The 20,281-nt window shown below is 37.7% G+C and overlaps 3 protein-coding genes across 4 annotated transcripts; all 3 read left to right on the top strand.

Moving 5' to 3' along the window:
• Nucleotides 1–50: 50 nt before the first annotated feature.
• LOC134666061 (larval cuticle protein 1-like) lies at nucleotides 51–1,115 on the top strand. The gene is made up of 2 exons (XM_063523174.1): nucleotides 51–202; nucleotides 899–1,115. The coding sequence occupies exons 1-2, from the start codon at nucleotides 51–53 to the stop codon at nucleotides 1,110–1,112; spliced, it is 366 nt and encodes a 121-aa protein (XP_063379244.1). The 3' UTR covers nucleotides 1,113–1,115.
• A 5,961-nt stretch (nucleotides 1,116–7,076) lies between these two features.
• Nucleotides 7,077–8,920, top strand: LOC134666063 (larval cuticle protein 1-like). The gene is made up of 3 exons (XM_063523176.1): nucleotides 7,077–7,146; nucleotides 8,130–8,248; nucleotides 8,615–8,920. The coding sequence occupies exons 1-3, from the start codon at nucleotides 7,138–7,140 to the stop codon at nucleotides 8,826–8,828; spliced, it is 342 nt and encodes a 113-aa protein (XP_063379246.1). The 5' UTR covers nucleotides 7,077–7,137; the 3' UTR covers nucleotides 8,829–8,920.
• Nucleotides 8,921–12,116: 3,196 nt separating this feature from the next.
• On the top strand, nucleotides 12,117–15,162 carry LOC134666066 (larval cuticle protein 1-like). 2 transcript variants are annotated; one of them, XM_063523178.1, is made up of 3 exons: nucleotides 12,117–12,187; nucleotides 12,576–12,700; nucleotides 14,901–15,162. In XM_063523178.1, the coding sequence occupies exons 1-3, from the start codon at nucleotides 12,179–12,181 to the stop codon at nucleotides 15,103–15,105; spliced, it is 339 nt and encodes a 112-aa protein (XP_063379248.1). In that variant the 5' UTR covers nucleotides 12,117–12,178; the 3' UTR covers nucleotides 15,106–15,162. The 2 variants fall into 2 exon arrangements, with proteins under 2 accessions (XP_063379248.1, XP_063379249.1); XM_063523179.1 differs by lacking the exon at nucleotides 12,117–12,187 and having other exon boundaries at nucleotides 12,570–12,700.
• Nucleotides 15,163–20,281: the final 5,119 nt, after the last annotated feature.

The following is a 20,281-nucleotide window of genomic DNA, read 5'->3' on the forward strand; positions in this document are numbered from 1 at the left end:
GTTACAATGCGCTAAGGAGTCATTACAATGTATTTATATATTTTATTTGTATGCAGATTGTACTAGTCGTTGCCGCCCTCGTGGCCGTCGCCCTGGCCGCCCCCGCCGCACCCCCCGCACCCGCCGCACCCGCGGAAAAGGAGCCCGTCAAAATTCTTCGTTCCGATTTCGAACAGCAGCCTGAAGGTGCATACAATTACGCGTAAGTCTATAATTTCTTTAAGACAGTGTCTATTTATATCATTTAATATTGTAAAAAGAAGAGACGGAGTTTAGAGCAATAATTTCATGAAATACGGGGGTGCGAGAGACGAGGTGAGCAAGCTCCCGTGCCGTGATTGGTCCGTTCAAAGACACGGACGTCACACAAAGACACTTTCGACTCCAAAATGGAGTAAAACTACCGTATTTGTGGCAGAGGAGGTAGAAATACTGTGCTCAGTCTGGAGGATGTCTTGGCTGTGATTTCAAATAAATATTGTAAATATTAATCTTGATATCTTTCAGGGTGGTAAAACAGTGGTTATACCGTGAAGGGGGCGAAGTGCAGCCGTATAAGTACACGGCAGGCGCACTTCGCCCTCTTCACGTTACATATAAGTAAAATGTATCTAAGTGGTGGCAGTATACCTACGGGAAAATTATTGTGGAGCATCTTAGGAATGTGTTCAATTGTCTTAAAATAATGTTTGTTATGCCCAAAAAAGGGGGAGGCCTATGTTCAGCAGTGGACGTCTTATGACTGAGATGATGATGATGAATGTTTGTTATGCAGATTTTCAAGAAGGGTGGTTTTCCTGGTTTTCCCATAGAAAATTTGTAATCGCGCCTTTCTTTAACAGAGCATAATAGAAATTCTGAATACCCATAATTTATTGGCCTTTGTCTACAATTCCAGGTACGAAACTGAAGACGGCATCAAAAAGGACGAGGCCGGTGAGCTTAAAACAGTCAATGACGAGGAGAACAAACCCCAAACAGTTGTAGTGGCTCGTGGGTCATACAGCTACACCGACCCCGAGGGCAATCCCCACACCTTCACTTACTACGCCGACGAGACCGGCTTCCACGTTGAAAGCGAAGACGTCCCCAAGGCCCCAGCCCAGGCCTAAGCTTTCGACTAAGGCTCTCAACGGTCAAATTTGACCATCGGGCGCAGCATGGTTCCATTTTTATCACCTGTCACTTGTTAGAACGTGACAATTTTTATCGCCTGTCACTTTCGCACTTGTTAGAACGTGACAGGCATGATAAGCGATAAAAATGCGACAGTGCTAGCCGCATCAGTCAAACCGTGCCACATTAGTTAAGTCAACTTTATAGGGACGCGAGCGCGGCATCCGCTACGCATTTCCCTACTTTTTTTTTGTTTGATGATCACTGCCATATTTTTTACGTTTATACTGTTTTTGTTAACTTGTAGTAGTTGACTGTAAATAAATTTGATTGAAAGTATCGAAGTATATTTTAATTTAACGACGTCTTATCCCAGGGTAAATGAGTTAAAGGAGGAGGTGATATAAACTAATAAAGGAATTCAAAGCGTAGTAACATTCATTAGGTACTACTATTTAATTAGTCTGCCTACTACTCCTTCATAACTTTAAACTTCCCCCGCCCTCTACATATTAATATTTTCATCCCATAATAAATATCAATATGAATAAGTTATAAGTTATGACTCTTATTCATCATAATAATTAAAGGAGGTACCTACAAAATAATTAATCTAAACTAAATAACTTTAAATTGTGCTGTTGGCTACAAAATGTACATACTTAACTTAAATAGCAAAATTGCCTTTTTGTTAGAACTCGCGAACCTACACGGCTTTTCCAAAAATTTAATCGACAATTTTTTTAAATTTAATTGTCGAACCTGCTCTCAAAATTTCCCTAGAATTGATTGAGAATTGCGACCTGTAGAGAACATCCGGAATACGAAAGCATTTTTGCCTAACCTGAAATGGAGACCTTCGCTTACGCTGGGTCAATAAAATAAAATTTATACCCACCTATATAATAAGTCCCCCTGCAGAAGGGTGCCCATAAGGCTGACTACACCACGCGAAATGGCGATGCCTATACTTGGGCCTAGGAAATGAGTAAGTAGGACATTTTTAAATACTTACTTTGCCTGTGCTACCTGTCATCACAGTTAATGTATGTCTCTTGAAATTTAAAACTGAAGGTAATGAGATGAAAGTTCTCATATTTCATTCCTGCACAAGTAAGTACGAAATATGGAACATCCGTCTCAGGATATCAACATGTACATAGAATACTCGAGGACCAAGTAAAAATTTTACTCTTTTCCTATCTAGGTCAGTAAATGAATGCTCAAAAAACGTTGTAGAGGGAAATGCTTGGAACACAATTTTTGACTCCGTAACTTTGTTTGGACTAGTTAAGAGGTGGACATATCAAAAGTCCCCGGTTGTAGCCCCGGTGCTAGCTGCTAGTAGAGGGGGGTAAGAAGGTCGAATTTTTCGGTTTTTCATTGATATCTCGGAAACTTTGCGTCTTAGCGACATGACTACTAAGACAAACCGAAAGCTGATAAAATTAGTTACAAGTTTTGTCCAGTCAAGTTTTTCGATATCTTGAATAGTTTTTGAGATACCCGCTCTTGAAAGTTTATTTAGGGATTTTAATTTTATCTTGATATCTACATCAGTGAAGCTGTTAGGCCATGTTTGGTATCATTTTCGTACAAATCGGGGGTGCTGAATTCATTTATGGTATCACATTAACACTATTTCGAAGTAAAACCAAAATTTAAAAAAACATATTTTTTAAAATCCCTCTTCACGCTTAACCCGCTGAACCAATTTTGTTTAAATTTGGTATAGAAATAGTTTCAGTCTCGACACAGGACATAAGATAGTTTTTATACCGAAAAACATCTTTTGAGGGTGTGAAAAGTGGGGTGGAAGTTTGTATGGGGAGTCAATAACCGCTGAACCGGTTTAGATGAAATTTAGGATGGTATACATCTGTGATTTAGATGAAAATGATACCAAACATGACTTCAAACCTTACCTTAAGCAGTATTAACCTCAGGAATGCAGTTTCGTCGACGAAGTTGAATTCCCCCCATACTCTATTTCACAACTTTAAAGGATGATTATTGAGATAAAAAGTATCTTATGTCCTGTCTTGGGACTCGAAATATCTGTATACCAAATTTCAATTAAATCGGTTGAGCGGTTTAAGCGTGAAGAGGAATTTAAAAAAAAAGGTATTTGTTTAAAGTTTATGTGTTTTTTCTTAGGAATGGTGTCAATGTGATACCAAAAATGAATTCAGCACCCACGACTTATACGAAAATGATGCCAAACACGGCCTAAGAGCTTCACTAATGTAGATATCAAGATAAAATTGAAAGCCCTAAATAAACTTTCAAGAGCGGATATCTCAAAAACTATTCAAGATATCGAAAAACTTGACTGAATAAAACTTGTAACAAATTTTATCAGCTTTTGGTTTGTCTTAGTAGTCATGTCGCTAAGACGCAAAGTTTCCAAGATATAAGTGAAAAACCGAAAAATGAGACCTTCTTTCCCCCCTCTACCCCCCAGCACCGGGGCTACGGCCGGGGACTTTTGATATGTTCACCTCGTAACTAGTCCAAACAAAGCTACGGAGTCAAAAATTGTGTTCCGAGCATTTCCCTCTATAACTTCTTATTGCTTGGCCTAATCCCAGTGATAGGTTTTTACGGACCTCTCTTACCTTCGCGGTTCTAATTCTGCATGGAAGAAAGAATGAGCGAGCCGCGCTCTGACTTGTTTTGTGTAATTCTAACATGTAGGTTGGTATTTTGGATATACTTAGGGTCGGTTGCACCAAACTGTTCGTATCGTTAAAGAGTTCGCAAAATTTTTATGTATGGAAAGTTTCATAGTAGAGCGCCGGGGCGCGCCGGCGTTGACTGACGTTGATCAGTCTGTCAAATGTGGTTGGTGCAACTAGCCCTTAGCCATGTAAGCACTCTGGATAATCTGAAACCCCCAAACTCCGGTAAGCAAGAAGCGACTGAACGTTCAACACTTACAGCCGGATTCCAACTTTAAGATACGTCAATGAATAGATCTTGAAATTAGATGTGTCAGTGTCAAAAGTGACGTATTTGTTTGAATAAACGTCACATTTGACACTGACATATCCAATCCATATAATTTCTATATCAATTAATTAACGTATCTTAAAGTTAGAATCGGGCAAATATTCTATTAATTAGAAAAGGAAAATGAAGCTCAGTCAGTCGTTAGCGAGGAATTAGTGGTAATAATCTTAATTGAACGCGGCATAATGTAGTTAAGGATTACTCACGCTAGGCCGGTCCGTGACCGACATATCATTTTCTATGACGGATGATTGGTGATCACATGATGCTTTCCATAGAAAATGAAGCGCCGGAAGCTCAGGCCCGGCCCCGACCCGGTCTAACGTGAGTCATCCTTTAAATTTGTTTTGGTGGAATACGTTCGACGTAAATTTATTAATAGATAAATCATATTTTACGAATTTATGATAACATGTCATGGTCATATTCGTAATTATAACTGATGTTAAAATGTACCATCTATTTCTGTTTTTACAAGTTCCTGATAGTTATTAGGTACTGTTGGAAATGCAACTATCAACAGTGGTGAAATATCGGGAACTTATTATAAACACAAATATAAATATCCCGTTTTATATCCTAGTTATAAATCGTTATTTACTGTCGCTACTCAAATGATGGTAATTAAAAACAGAACCAACGACCCAAGTGCCCCAACTAATGTTGAATATCATTAATAGATACCTAAAAAAGTGAAGATTTAAGATCAAAAATTGAATATTTGTTTAGTGATATTTAAAGATGAAAACTAAAATAATAGTAGAGAAAAAAAAAATATCGGAAAATACATCTAACAAATCGAAAATACAACACGCACAAAAAACAAAACGTCGAAATTTGCCTATTTTCTTCAAAAGTTGTTTTTTTATGTTTTAAGTTGACAACTTTATGTTATACATAAAAAAATATATATTTGAAATACTCACAACAAGCTTTTTTATTTGATATTTCAAACGATAATGAACTAGAATAACTATTATATAAAAGTTTCACTAGAGCTTAAAAACTTGCACATATTAATTAAACTGCACGCATGGGCGCTATATTGACAACGTCAAATATTGTAATGCCGAGCAATATGCTTGACAAGCATAATTTATTTTTAATAGCGGAAATTAATTTTTTTATTACTTATTTTAGCCTTTATTGCACATTACATGAAGGTACAAATGGCGGACTTAATGCCTAATGAAAATTTGTGTATGGTTATATTCAAAGCTGCGAGTGAGGTATATTTACGGGGAAAGGATAACTTCTAGTGATATGGGTCAGATAACTGTAGCTAGTGATAGGTATGTGTCTTAATAATATGGACTGTTCTTAGAAGTCAAAAATACTGAGAGCTTCGTCTATAGATATTGCGTCGCTGGGCAGACGTTGCATTTTTTTTAAATTAAATTTAAGTTGATTTTATAAGGATCTGTGTTTTCTTTTACGGTGAAAGTAACCCTAAATACGGAAATACATCAAGTTTAGGTTCATATAAAAGACGTATCTAGGAGGAATTCGAATTTAGTATGTTAAAATTCAACCACTCTCCGGTGACTGATGACTTCTGATAATTAATCATCAGTATCATCACGTTAATTAATCGGAAGGAAGCCTCAGGTAATCTTAACGAAATGTTGCAAACACATCATGTTTAAGCTCATTACTTCATTAGAAAGGTCTCTAATACATAAGAGAAATCGATATATGTATGCAAGGGACACAATTTACGGTCAGTATAATTAAAAAGGTGTTGATTTTAAGTGGTGTTAACGAGTAAGAGCTTTAACACTAATCCGTGTCCTGCATTGACAAGGCACATGAGGAAAAGTATTAATTTGAGTCGATAAGAATAAAAGGGTGTAATCACATGAATCCTTTAGGATGGCTAGGTCCTTAGTAAGGTTTACTCGGGTAATTCCGAATGTCGAAAACTGATGGATAATTCCGAAAAGAGACTTTTATTATAATGGAATTAAGGGTGATTTTCATCTGAATTTCGGAATTATCCGACATTCGGTATTACCCGAATACACCTTACATGGTTTTCCCGTTAAATTATTTCCGAAGGGGAGTTTGCACACGAAGAAATGTAAATAAGTACAATCTATCTCTAAAATCTATAAAAAAGATAAGCCACATAAAAAAAAAAGTACAATCTACTTCATTATACTTCATCTCATAGCAAAGAAAATGCAATGGTGTTGTAGAGTTGTTGAAATCCATCAAATAATTTCTATCCATGAATTCTCAAAGAATTTAACACGGTGTGTCCTTAACAATTGCACAAAAATTATTCCTTAGTTCATCAGCACGATATGATATAAATTTAAATAATACTTAATTCCAAAACATGCCAAGCAAAAGTAAATAAATAACTTAAAATCAATTTCACCAAATAGGTCTAATAAAGATACTAAATTAAATAACTAAACTAAATAGCTAAAGATATTGAACTAAATAACAAACTAAATAGCTACAGTGTCATTCTATGGAACTTGGTAACTATGTAAACAAACCGCCATATAGAAATTGTCACTGAATAATGATTTCAATATGGCGGTTTGTTTACATAGTTAGCAAGTTCCATAGAATGACACTTTAGTAGGAATTATTTAGGAATTTATTGTCGCTCAGTACACCATCACGAAAAGGCGCCAACTCAGCATGTGCAGCAGCATTGCTACCGCTGGGCTGGTATTTTCCGGGACCTAGCAGTGTAAGTGCCAACCCACTATGTGACCAATTAGTCCAAAGTTGAACGTCGAGGACGGATTAGTACAAAGTTGAATGTCAAGTACATTTTCCCGAAATGTCATCATAGTTCGATGATTTACAGCCGGCCATCGATGACGAAATACGGATAGCCAGTGTTGGGTCGGTAAATATGTTTCGTCGACATATGACATTGAGTACGTTAGATTGCAGGGAGAAATGTATAAAAGATTTCATCACGAGTGCTTAGGCATCAGTTGCTCATCGGTATCCCATCGAACAGTCGTAAACTAAACATTATCAAAAATGAAACTGGTGGGTTTAAATATAATTTTGTGATAAGTTAATACCTAGTTTATACGTACATAGTGATGTGTGCTAAACGCAGTGTGTCTAAAAATACAGCTACGATCTCCCAGCAAGCAATTAAGGAACCTAGCATAATGTATTCGTCGTGAGACAGTGTTAAAACAAGGAGTAACTCCATCATCATCATCATCACCAGCCTACCAAAATTGAGCTTACATTCTACATGTGGGCACATTCATTCCATTTCTGGGACAGGCCTCCTCATTGTACAGCAAGTAGCAACTTGCTAATAATTAATAAGTAGTGTACTTAAAATAAGAATAACAGAAGACTTCAGGGGCTATCGCCAAAAAATTAAATTCGCTAATCGATTACCTACTAGGCACTTAATAGCAGCAAATACAATTCCGATGTAAATCGCGTTTGCCTGATCTAATCTAAAACAATGTTATTTCTATACTTAAAAAAAATGTACCTACCTACAAGCACCATGTTCAGGAAAAAATAAATAGAAAGATAGATAGATCCAATTTAACATTGTATTCTTAACACATTCGCTGCGGCATTGGGTCGATTCGGTAAACTTTATTACTTTTTGTATAATTAGCAGACCCTGATTGCCACATCGAAGATATTTACATAGGATGACTCGTACAGTTATTGGCTAGTATATATGTAGTAATTGTCCACTCCTTACAAATTAGAAATAAACAAGCCAATTGAAACTTTATTATTAAGAGTGCCCAATTACTGGCAAATAAAGTTAACCTAACCTGTCACCCTATAAAACAGGCGCTTTTACGTCGGCCTAATAAGTCGCAAACCTCGTAACTCCATTTCAAGGAAATTACTAATTGCTACCTTAGACAACAATACTTATAATTGCAAACCTCGTAACTCCCCCGGAGGAGTTACGAGGTTTGCGATTTAGGCCGACGTAAAATTAGTTTTTTTATTACTAGTTTTATAATAGTGTGTGTTTTGTTCAGATTGTACTCGCCGTTGTCGCCCTCGTGGCCGTCGCCCTCGCCGCACCCGCGGAACAGGAGCCCCCCAAAATTCTTCGTTCGGACTTTGAGGTGCAGCCGGACGGTGGATATGCTTACGCGTAAGTAAAACTGATCGAGAGACCTGGAGAGCAGGGGTAGAAAGAATACCCTATATGAGTCACGTCCCTCAGACATGAGGTCACGACCATGAAGAAGGAGTTAAATTGATCGTTGTCCATTGAATTGATTTGTTTTTAAATCGTGATGTTTTATTTATTATCTGATTTACCTATACCTGTTTTATTTTCTGTAAAGCTATTTTTCATTCCCAGTTTATCTGTGCAGTTTCGGAGAAATTTTAATTTAATTTTTTTTTCGCTATAATATAAAGTAGACAATACTTTACGACTTTCTTGTAGTACCTACTTTTTAATATTAACTGAATGAGACATTCTGATAAAATATATTAATCTTATTCCTTACAGCTACGAAACCGAAGATGGCATCAAAAAGGACGAGAACGGTGAGCTTAAAACCGTAAATGACGAGGAGAATAAACCTGTTGAAGTTGTGGTGGTGCGTGGCTCCTACAGCTACACCGACGCAGAAGGCAAACCCCACACCGTCACCTATTACGCCGACGAAACCGGCTTCCACGCTGAAAGCGAAGACATCCCCAAGGCACCAGCCCAGGCCTAAGCTTTCTTTAGACAACCAAACTCTAGTTACCTTGAGCCTGTTCTGATTTTCATATCTTGTTCTGAAGGTGTTATGGATTTCACCTGTCTGCTGTCAAATCTGTAAAATATTTAGAACAGAAAATTAAAACCAGAATAGGGCTCCTAGTCAAGACATGACATCGCTGGGACTCGTTTATCCAGTTGTTCTGTTATATTGATGCTCACTGCCATGTTTTTTTTACTTTTATACTATTTTTTGTTGTAATGTACTGTAAATAAAATTGTTTATGAAAAAACAAACATATTTTAATTTAACGACGTCTATAACCTAATGTTGAATGACTAAACGACTCGTGATATAAATATTTATAACATTTTTGATAGTAGGTATAACTCAATTAATGCCATAATATTTTCATTTGTTAATAATTGTTGTATTTACGTGCTGCAACCGTTAACCGGTCTAATCCTATATTTTAACATTTAAATATTATAAATTGTAATGAGAAGAGTCACTACCGCTAAGCTTTGGTTAATAAATGAATACAATAATGTATAAAGCATAATGTATAAGCATAGCAAAGGTAATTTTCACATTAGCAAGGGCTAAACAGACGAACTTCAAACATAATACATGTATAGTCAGCGTGATAACTGATATTTCTACACGGTACAGGCTGATACAGCTATTCGCAATTAAAATAAAATTGAAGTCCCTTCACTCTGATCTGTAATGATGATATATCTACTGTTGGCAAATAAAAAAAAATACGAATCGTTAAGTGATGAATGATGATGAAGGCGCTGAAAAAAAAGTTATAAAAACCGGATAAGTGCGAGTCGGACTCGCCCAAAAAGGGTTCCGTACATTTTAGTATTTGTTGTTATATAGTAGTGGACCCTATAATGGACGTGGAACCAGTAATGGGACAAAAAACCACAATTCCTCTAAAATAAGTATCTAAAAGTAGTTTATAAACACTGGATATATTTTTTATCATAAATAAGAGTCCTAGAGCGGTTCATGTTTCAATTCTTATTAAATTCGGTTATCTTTTAAGAAATGGCGTCAACCCAAAAGTTGTCGTGTCACTGAAAAAAAATACCACTACGAATTCTTAACAACTTCGCTAAGAGAGGTGAGTTAATTTATTAAATTTTAATTAATTAATACTTGATGAAAACTAGAATGTGTTTTTTTAATTGCATTTATCATGAGATAAGGTATACAACACACTATGTAGTGACTCCACAGATGTAAAAAAATAGTGGTATTTGGCCCAATCCCATTATAGGAGCTGTAAAACTGCATACCTCCTATGATGGGACAATTGACATAATGATGCTTGCCATGCCATAATATCATGTTTTTAAACAATACAGAAGTAAAATGTAGTTACGAAATATGTCAACCAGGAGGTATTCTCGGACTTCGGATAAATTAATATCGTTTTTCCAAACAATTATTTAACTTGCCCTGTTAGTTAGTGTAGGTCAAATCTTGGTAGCTGAATTTGATCCACTTTTCGATTTCCGATTCAGTTGAAATTTTGTGTAAGTACGTAATTAAGTATGCAAATCGGATGCAATAGTATGATAACATGGACCTTATCTGATGATGGAGACAGGAGGTGGCCATGGGAACTTTATCGCAATAACTAATTGTGTTTGGTTATATTAGAATTGTCTCGATGGATCTAATACAACAATAATTGGCTGTGGAAAGAAAAATACATTCAGCTATAAAAGCTTATACCAAAAATTGTTTTTTTTGCCGTAACTTATTCCCCATTTCAATATTTTATACTGATAGAGCAATGTCCATTATAGGGGGCCCATTACTGGATCCACGTCCATTACCGGGGGCCCATTACTGGGACTTTGTGGTGTCCATGACTGGAGAAAAAAAGCATAGTTTTAATTTGTTAAATATGTGGAAACGAATTGCTGTATCTTTGATACAACACGCCTAAAACATGAAAGACGGGTAGGACTTTCATCTTTTAACACGCTCAGCGGTAGACCATTTACATGTATACGGGAAATATCATAAATACTCCAAATTTCCTCTTAAATGTCCCATGACTGGTGCTGTTACTATATATAGCGGCAACAGAAATGCACAATCTGTGAAAATTTCAACTGTCTAGCTGAAGAAGACGAAACAGAAGCTGAGTTTTAAATATAATAAATAAATATTAGGTATACCCGTCTCGCTAACGGAAGCGGCTCCTAAAACTAGTGCGATAAGGACAAGGCGAAAAATCCCGCGTAAAAATCTCAAAAATCGATGTTTCATACTCGACTGTTTCCTCCTCCAAAACTTAACCAATCGTAACCAAATTTGGAAATCCAAATGATTATGAAATTATCTGTGTCGAGCAGTTTTGCTTTTTTGGCTAATTGATATCAGTTTTGAATACTACGCCTATCATTGCGGCATAGTCAATGAGGCCATTTTGGCCATTTTTGAAGGGCTCTATCTAGCGCCTTAATAAACAAAAATATCAAAAAAGGCAAAACGGTCCGATACAGATATTGATAATATTAATCTGTGTTGAAAAAGTCATTGCTCTAGAGTCGAAACCCACGGAGGAAACAGTCGAGTACGTTTGTATGGAGAAATGACCACTCCTTCCGGCAAATTATGGATGGTAACGGTATCACCGGGCTAGGGGTCGCAGGGTTGGATAAACGGCCGGTGGCGAGAAAGCTGTCCCACACTGGACACACAGCCGTCCCCAAAATGACGAGCGACTGACCGCCCCACAAGGTGGGGCGCGACCCGAGACAGCCTCCGCAGCCGGAAGGCGGAAGAGGCCTCTCGCACCCCTTCAAAAGGGTGCCGAATGACTACACTGCTTATGGATGGCTTTATCCATCTTTACCCACGTGATAAAATAACTGTCACTTTTTAACACTGTGGGATAGAAAGTGACGGACACTGTTTTATCACGCTGTCACGTAGACAAGAACGACCATCATATCCGTACTGTTGGCTCTTATTTGGTGCATTATAGCCGAAAAGATTAGCTGTCTGGTGCTATTACATAACGATTGGAGTTCAAATGGCCTAAGTGTTTTATTTTACGAGCTCGATATTGAGCCTTGTCGCACTCAACTAAAAGTTGAATATTGCGTGCCCTGGTTTCCCAACTTATGATCATATTGATCTTAGTCCGGTCATCTGCGTACGTATTGCTGATTATCAATGACAGATTGGGACAACCGGTATTGAATTTGCATGAATTTTATATTTATAGAATCAGATCGTAGGGAAATGTGTATAAAAGAATTAGATTCTAGTATTTAGGCATCAGTCGCTATTGAGTTTCTCATCTAAAAGAAGCAATCCAGATATTACTCAAAATGAAACTAGTGAGTTGTTAAATAAAATAATATATTAAAATAATTTTGGAGTGAATTAATTTTATGCGTGTTTAGAACTAAAATTCAACGGTTTACATTTTCGTTTCGCAAAAGTGAGAGTTGGATTTCTGCACCGAGAGTGTCACAATATTTTTTTATTTCCATGTTTTTTCTTGAATTGACTCAATTTTGAATTCGGTCGGGTACTGGTAACATTCCATTTCTAACCGCAGCTGCACTACCGGTACTGAACGCGTCGCTGTTATTGTTAATTTCCATAGTAAAATGAACAGTAGTGCAGCTGTCGTTGGAAATGGACTGTCACTTTAATGAAGCACCACTTCGCCCACATCTTTGTTTTATTATTTTTGTGTCTGATTTTTATTTTTCCATGCAGATCTTTGTTGCCGTCTGTGTCGCCGCGCTCGTGGCCGTTTCGCTGGCCGCGCCCGCGGACGCGCCGGTGCCTCAGATTATTAGCGCAGAATTCGACCAGAAACCTGAGGGTGGATATGTTTACAGGTTAATACGATAATTTTTTGAGCATCCTAGGTCTGTCTTAATCTTTCTAGGTTTGTCTTTTGACGACCGGCTTGCCCTAGTGGGTACTTAGTGACCTGTGAAGCCGATGGTCGCGGGTTCGAATCCCGATAACGGCATTTATTTATGTTTCTGAGTCATGGTTGTTTTCTATGTATATACGTATTTATATATTATATATCGTTTTCTAAGTATTACCTACCCACAACAAGAACCTTTATGAGGTTACCGTGGGGCTTAGTCAATTCGTGTATCCTGTATTATTTATTAAGGTGGTTTCCATTTTGTTTAATGAATTGTCATGACAGCTTTTATTTGGTTTACTTCTATTGCATTAATAGTGCCCTATTTCTTTCTGTATTCATCAAAACTGTACTGTTTTCCCTCCTGTGGACAATAGTTAACAGTTCCAGCGCGGCAATGCCGCCAGCCTTCTTGGCACCCTGCCAAAGGCACAGAGCTGGAGCCAGTTTTTTATTTGAAGGTTATTTTAGTTTATCTTGTAGTTAGTTGTAGCTTTATGTAGTTTTTTTTTGTTGATTTTACATGTATTTCCTACTAGTGGTATTTTATCATACTTATCGTAATAAAAGGAGTTTCTTCCCTTTCATGTGATGAATAAGAAAAATTACTATATAACTCCCGTGGAACTCAAATATATTAAAATTATTTTAAACGGGTTACTCACGCATTATTAAGTCGAATATTCCATGTACGGCATGTTTCCATCCAATTTGCGCCATTCGACTTAAGACAAAACGGGAGCTGAGTATATTTAAAACTTATTTTAGGTAAATATATCCGTCTCGCTAACGGAAGCGGCTCCTAAAACTAGTGCGATAAGGACAAGGCGAAAAATTCCGCGTAAAAATCTCAAAAATCGAAATTTCCTCCTCCAAAACTTACTAATCTTAACCAAACTTGGAAATCTCAATGTTTATGAAATTGGCAATTATTTATGTTTCTGAGTCATGGTTGTTTTCTATGTATATACGTATTTATATATTATATATCGTTTTCTAAGTATTACCTACCCACAACAAGAACCTTTATGAGGTTACCGTGGGGCTTAGTCAATTCGTGTATCCTGTATTATTTATTAAGGTGGTTTCCATTTTGTTTAATGAATTGTCATGACAGCTTTTATTTGGTTTACTTCTATTGCATTAATAGTGCCCTATTTCTTTCTGTATTCATCAAAACTGTACTGTTTTCCCTCCTGTGGACAATAGTTAACAGTTCCAGCGCGGCAATGCCGCCAGCCTTCTTGGCACCCTGCCAAAGGCACAGAGCTGGAGCCAGTTTTTTATTTGAAGGTTATTTTAGTTTATCTTGTAGTTAGTTGTAGCTTTATGTAGTTTTTTTTTTGTTGATTTTACATGTATTTCCTACTAGTGGTATTTTATCATACTTATCGTAATAAAAGGAGTTTCTTCCCTTTCATGTGATGAATAAGAAAAATTACTATATAACTCCCGTGGAACTCAAATATATTAAAATTATTTTAAACGGGTTACTCACGCATTATTAAGTCGAATATTCCATGTACGGCATGTTTGCATCCAATTTGCGCCATTCGACTTAAGACAAAACGGGAGCTGAGTATATTTAAAACTTATTTTAGGTAAATATATCCGTCTCGCTAACGGAAGCGGCTCCTAAAACTAGTGCGATAAGGACAAGGCGAAAAATTCCGCGTAAAAATCTCAAAAATCGAAATTTCCTCCTCCAAAACTTACTAATCTTAACCAAACTTGGAAATCTCAATGTTTATGAAATTATCTGTGTCGGACCGTTTTGCTTTTTTGGCTAATTGATATCAGTTTTGAACACTACGCCTCTCATTGCGGCATAGTCAATTAATTAGGCCATTTTTGAAGGGCTCTAGCGCCTTAAAAAACAAAAATATCAAAAAAAGCAAAATGGTCCGACACACATATCGACAATATTAATCTGTGTTGAAAAAATCATTGCTCTAGCATCAAAACCCACGGAGGAATCAGTCGAGTACGTTTGTATGGAGAAATGACCACTCGGTTGGCTCTTAATAATACCGTACGTGAGTGACCCGTTCGAAATAATTGTAATCAGAAAATTAACGTTTATAGCTCTTATCTTTAGGGTATGTCTACACGAAAGGCATGAACATAGTTTTGTGTTTGACCCATTTATCTAATTTCAGTTACGAAACACAAGACGGCATCAAAAAGAACGAGCAAGGCGAGGTTAAAACCGTGAACGACGAGGACAACAAGCCTCAACAAGTTGTGGTCGTGCGCGGCACGTACAGCTACGCCGACAACGATGGCCAGCTGCACAACGTGAACTACGTTGCTGATGAGAACGGCTTCCAGCCGGAAAGCGCAGACATCCCCGTGCAGGCCTAAGCTTACAACGGACAGACCTGAGGAACTGCAACCATCTCGCGGACCTTTAGCTATCTACCTAGTTACATTTACATATATCTAAGGCCTAATGGGTACTAAAAATGATACTAGTTCAGCGGTGTCACTCATGAATTCGAGCCAATCGTGCAGCAACGCAACTTTGTGACCAATCTTCGATGCGAACTCTTCAACTCTTCTTGGTTGAAGAGCCGCTGTTATAGCCCCATTCATGCACCATTCTTATTGCCCGTAAGGCCAGTTGTGAGATATACGTCAATGGGACAGACCTGACCAACGGCAACCATTTCACGGACCTTTAACTCCCTACCTAGTTAGCAAATAGGTACATTGTTTTAACTGAAGTGACTATTGGATGGAACATGATTGCTATAAAACATACGCATTTATAAGAGTGACAACTATCTTTGTTCACGGTGAATGTTACAGTCCCATCATTGCGTTGGGCGCTTCAGTTGATATCTTAGCCATTTCTCTAGTATTTTATTTAGTTACTCTTTGTTATTTTGTTTCTCACTGCCATATTATTTTTTAAGTTTGCTTATACTGTTTTTTGTTGACATGTTCTGTGAATAAACTTGATTAAAAAGAACAAAGGAGTATTATTTTATTTTACGACGCCTAACCCTGGTGTAATTGCTAATTTAATGATGACTTGTAACGTTTTGCCTGTTCGACATGCGTTTTTTCGAGACAATTTGCATAATTTAGGTTTTGCTAGAAGAAAAAGACATTTAATTAGGAATCTCGATGGAAGACATAATGCAGGGTTATTTTGGATGTTACAATTTGTAATAACATGGCAAACAACTATTTAGATGTTATCTTGCAGCAGGTAATATATTGAATGGCATGTGAGAATTTAAAAGAAGACTCAATTATATTTATGACTGCAGTATTATTAATGGTTTTTGATGTGTTTCTTTACTGCCAAAAATAGACAACATTTTGAAATAGTAGGCATATCACATAAGCAGTAAGATAAAAAGTACTTACATCAAAATGCGTATGATTTCAGTTTAATTAAATTATACGCATTTTGATGTAGGTACTTTTTTGAAATTAGTTTGAACAGTCAGTTTTCAGTACCGCAATATGAAACAATTTTTAAAATAAAAACATTGTTATCAAACTATTTTCCGAGTTCTGGAATAATAGAATAGCATTAAGAAACTACCCAAGTGCCCATTAAAAAAAAGGTAGTTGTTACTGGTCTGAGGGCCCACCGCTAACATCGAAAATCTTTATATGCCTCTCTATAACTCTTACTCATTGCACATACGAGCGATAGAGAGGCAACGAGATGTGGTCTATCCAGTATTTATTTATAATCACTACACCTTATAAAACAAAGTCCCCCGCCGCGTCTGTCTGTGTTTGTGTATTTGTATAGGTTTGCATCTCTTCTTTTCTTCTTCCTCAGCGAGTATGCGCCCACTGTTGGGCATATGCCTCTCCAAATCTCCTCCAAGCAGCCCTATTTGCTGCTTCTCTCCTCCAGAGTGGGCCTGCAATCTTTTTAATGTCATCCTCCCATCTTGTTGGAGGTCTGTGATTTGGTCTTTTTGAACGAGGCCTCCACGCTAGGACACGCTTGCTCCATCTCATATCAGGCCGCGTAGCCAAGATGCCGATCGCTTACGCTCCGTAGCGATCGAAACGCAACTGTCACTGTCGCACTAATATGGAAGTGTGATAGAGAGACATAATGGTTTTCGTTGTCGAAGCGATAGCGATTGTAACCTTGGCTAGGCCGGCAGCTCTGCGACATATGTGCCCGGCCCAGGCCCGTCGGCCGATGTCTACTACTTACGTTTGTATTGTTTGTTTGCTACTAGGTTTGTATGTTCGCGATAAACTCAAAAACGACTGAACGGATTTTCATACGACTTTCACCTGTCAATAGAGTAATTCTTGAGGAAGGTTAAGGAGTATAATTTGTTACGGTTTTGTGTAACCCGTGTGAAGCCGGGGCTGATCGCTAGTGTAAAATATTACATTGTTATAATTTTCTACAAAATACTAACAATAATATGGAACCGTGTTACGGTCACTAACTAGTAACTACATATGTCATTAGTGTGGAGTGTTACTTAACTACAATAAATCATGACATTCGCAGAAAACTGAACAATTAGTACTTATGTTATAATTAAATCAAATGTGGAGATCTGGGGCCCGCTGTCTCACGGCATAACTTTACAAACGGTGAACAATGTTTATGAGACCGAAATCATGGTTCTCATGACAAACAAATATCTCATTAGGCCTTTGGAGTAATCAAACCCTGACATTTTGTAGTGCCAATATATGACTTGATAAAAAAAAATTCAATCACTTTAAACCGCATTAGAGCAATTCTCAAAAAGTTTGTACATTTCGATCACATCTTAGATTTCTATAAAAATTGGTATGCTGGTATAGTACATGAAGCTGAACAACTTCCACCGCATTTCCCAAAAAGTCACAGAAAGTTTCTAAGAAACATTCCTTTTTTGTTACCTACCAAATGTGTAAGGAAATCTGATGTGAACGAAATGTACAAACTTTTTGAGAATTGCTCATTAACAGTTTTGAATGATTCACGGTTAGTTTAACTAGACTTACATATCGTCGGGTGACAAACAAAAGTCACTAACGAACATCATTGAAACTATTGGACAATAAACCGTGTTACAAGTGTAATAAAGTGCATTGTTACTTTAATTTTTTGATAGTAGGTAGTTAGTGACTTTTGTGACAATATATCGACCGGGATATAGACAGTGATTACCTTTGTATTGTTTTAGAGCTCCCGATATTTCGACGCAGTTACATGCATCTTGTTCACGGGTAGGTAACTGAAGATAGCGGGTGCGTGTCAAAGTTGTGTAGACCGCCTGCCGTATTCGAACTTCAAGATATTCACAAGAGACGACACGTACTTGATCCATTCTAGATACGTTATAGTTTAGATAGCAACTAGTTCTCTTTTGCAGCGCAATTCGGGCAACCAATGTCACTTTTACGTTAGATAGAGTAAGATATCTATTAGATGTGAATTGGATCTCTAAGGGCCCGATTCGAATTTTGAAATAGACATCTACTAGATATCTTTTAGTCATCACCAAGATACGATAACGATATGCTTAAGATCTAACCTGTCAAATTAGACATTTGCGCGATTCTGGAACGATTTCCACAGGATATGACTTAGAGATTCAATTCACATCTATATAATAGATATCTTATTCTATCTAACGTAAAAGTGACATTGGTTGCCCGAATTGCGCTGCAAAAGAGAACTAGTTGATATCTAAACTATAACGTATCTAGAATGGATCTAGTACGTGTCGTGTCTTGTGAATATCTTGAAGTTCGAATATGGCAGTAAGTCACATCCTGTGGAAATCGTTCAAGAGTATCTCCAGAATCGCGCAAATGTCAAATTTGACAGGTTAGATCTTAAACATATCGTTATCGTGTCTTGGTGATGTCTAAAAGATATCTAATAGATGTCTATTTCAAAATCCGAATCGGGCCGAAAGTTGTGTAGACCGCGCCCGGTCTACTCGTACCCTCATTCGTATGAGTCGGCTGCGTTCGTTTTCAACGTTATCCCGGTCGATATAAGTCTAGTGTAAACCGCATTGCTCTTTAGTTCAATTATTCTAAGAGCAAGCTTATTATCGTAGCTACCATATACACTAGGAGTTCTCAACCTGTGGGGTAGGTACATAATGAGATGTAGGTAAAGGGGGGTGCGGGAAGGCAACAATTATGGTAACATTCCATTTCTGACCGCAGCTGCACTACTCGTAGGTACAGAACGCGACGGTGTTATTGTCAATTTCCATAGTATAATGAATGGCGATGCAGCTGTCGCTCACCACCTTAAAACAAAATTCTTTTATATCGTTTATTTGTCTCTAAGGGCGCCTAAAATGTTGGGAATGTTTGAGGGTCTACGTAAATAGACGAAAACCGTAAATAGAAATTTCGTTATCTGCCTCTACATAACGAATCGTTATATCGCTCGAAAATGCAAGAGTGATAGAGTGATATAATCTTGTTAAGGATGACTTACGCTAGACCGGGCCGGGGCCGGCGGGCCGGAGCTTTCGACGCTTCGTTTTCTATGGAAAGCACCACGTGATCACCGATCAGCCGTCATAGAAAACGACATGTCGGACGCCTTGGCCCGGGCACGGCCTGGTCTAGCGTGAGTTATCCTTTAGGCTTTACTAATATTATTGACGCTGCGACGCAGTAGAAAAATGTTTATCGTATCGTATGCGAGTTTTTTTTACGTGCAGCGAGATTGTATCTCCTCAGTCCAACGGACGGATTTGATGAAAACAATACTGACCTTCTTCTAATGAGATAATTAATGGAGTGTACGGCCACGGTTGCTGGATCTGGGCCCGATTCGGATTTTGAAATAGACCTCTATTAGACATCTTTTAGACATCACCAAGATACGATAACGATATTATGTTTAAGATCTAACCTGTCAAATTTGTCATTTGCGCGATTCTGGGAATACTCTTGAACGATTTCCACAGGATATGACTTAGAGATCCAATTCACATCTAATAGATATCTTACTCTATCTAACGTAAAAGTGACATTGGTTGCCCGAATTGCGCTGCAAAAGAGAACTAGTTGATATCTAAACTATAACGTATCAAGAATGGATCTATTACGTGTCGTCTCTTGTGAATATCTTGAAGTTCGAATACGGCAGTCTGTGGTTGATGTTATAATTTATTACAGTATTATACAGATTCGTTTCGAGTGCTAATTAATTGATGTATCCGTATACCAAAGGATCCTTGAATACGTGTTAAAGTGACGTTCGGATGGCAACTGCAGCTGTATAACTGTTGCGACAATATTGCTGCGGCCTTGCCGCGGGTGCTGTCAGTGTCAATTTCCTTGGTAGAATGAGTGACGGATTGAACGTTCTAATCGCGGCAGTGCAGTTACGAACGTCACTCATTTTATGAAGGACATTGACCATGACAGGCCGCGCATAAGTGCTGCAGGAGCAATACCGCAACAGCAATGCAGCTGCAGTTGCTATCCGAATGTCACATTTACTTCTGCTGCGTTTATGTTACTGTCAGTTTCCATTAAAATTTTCGTATTCTTATGTCTCTTCGGTATTACTGCGTCA

Source organism: Cydia fagiglandana, chromosome 7 (assembly GCF_963556715.1).
Source record: "Cydia fagiglandana chromosome 7, ilCydFagi1.1, whole genome shotgun sequence".
Taxonomy (NCBI): domain Eukaryota; kingdom Metazoa; phylum Arthropoda; class Insecta; order Lepidoptera; family Tortricidae; genus Cydia; species Cydia fagiglandana.

What these genes read in the sequence shown, in the direction of transcription:
- LOC134666061 (XM_063523174.1), top strand. Translation starts at nt 51, where the DNA reads ATGCAGATTGTACTAGTCGTTGCCGCCCTCGTGGCCGTCGCCCTGGCC. An exon ending in GAAGGTGCATACAATTACGC is followed by an intron (nt 203 to 898) that starts GTAAGTCTATAA and finishes CTACAATTCCAG; the next exon opens with GTACGAAACTGAAGACGGCA.
- LOC134666063 (XM_063523176.1), top strand. An exon ending in GACGGTGGATATGCTTACGC is followed by an intron (nt 8,249 to 8,614) that starts GTAAGTAAAACT and finishes TATTCCTTACAG; the next exon opens with CTACGAAACCGAAGATGGCA.
- LOC134666066 (XM_063523178.1), top strand. An exon ending in GAGGGTGGATATGTTTACAG is followed by an intron (nt 12,701 to 14,900) that starts GTTAATACGATA and finishes ATCTAATTTCAG; the next exon opens with TTACGAAACACAAGACGGCA.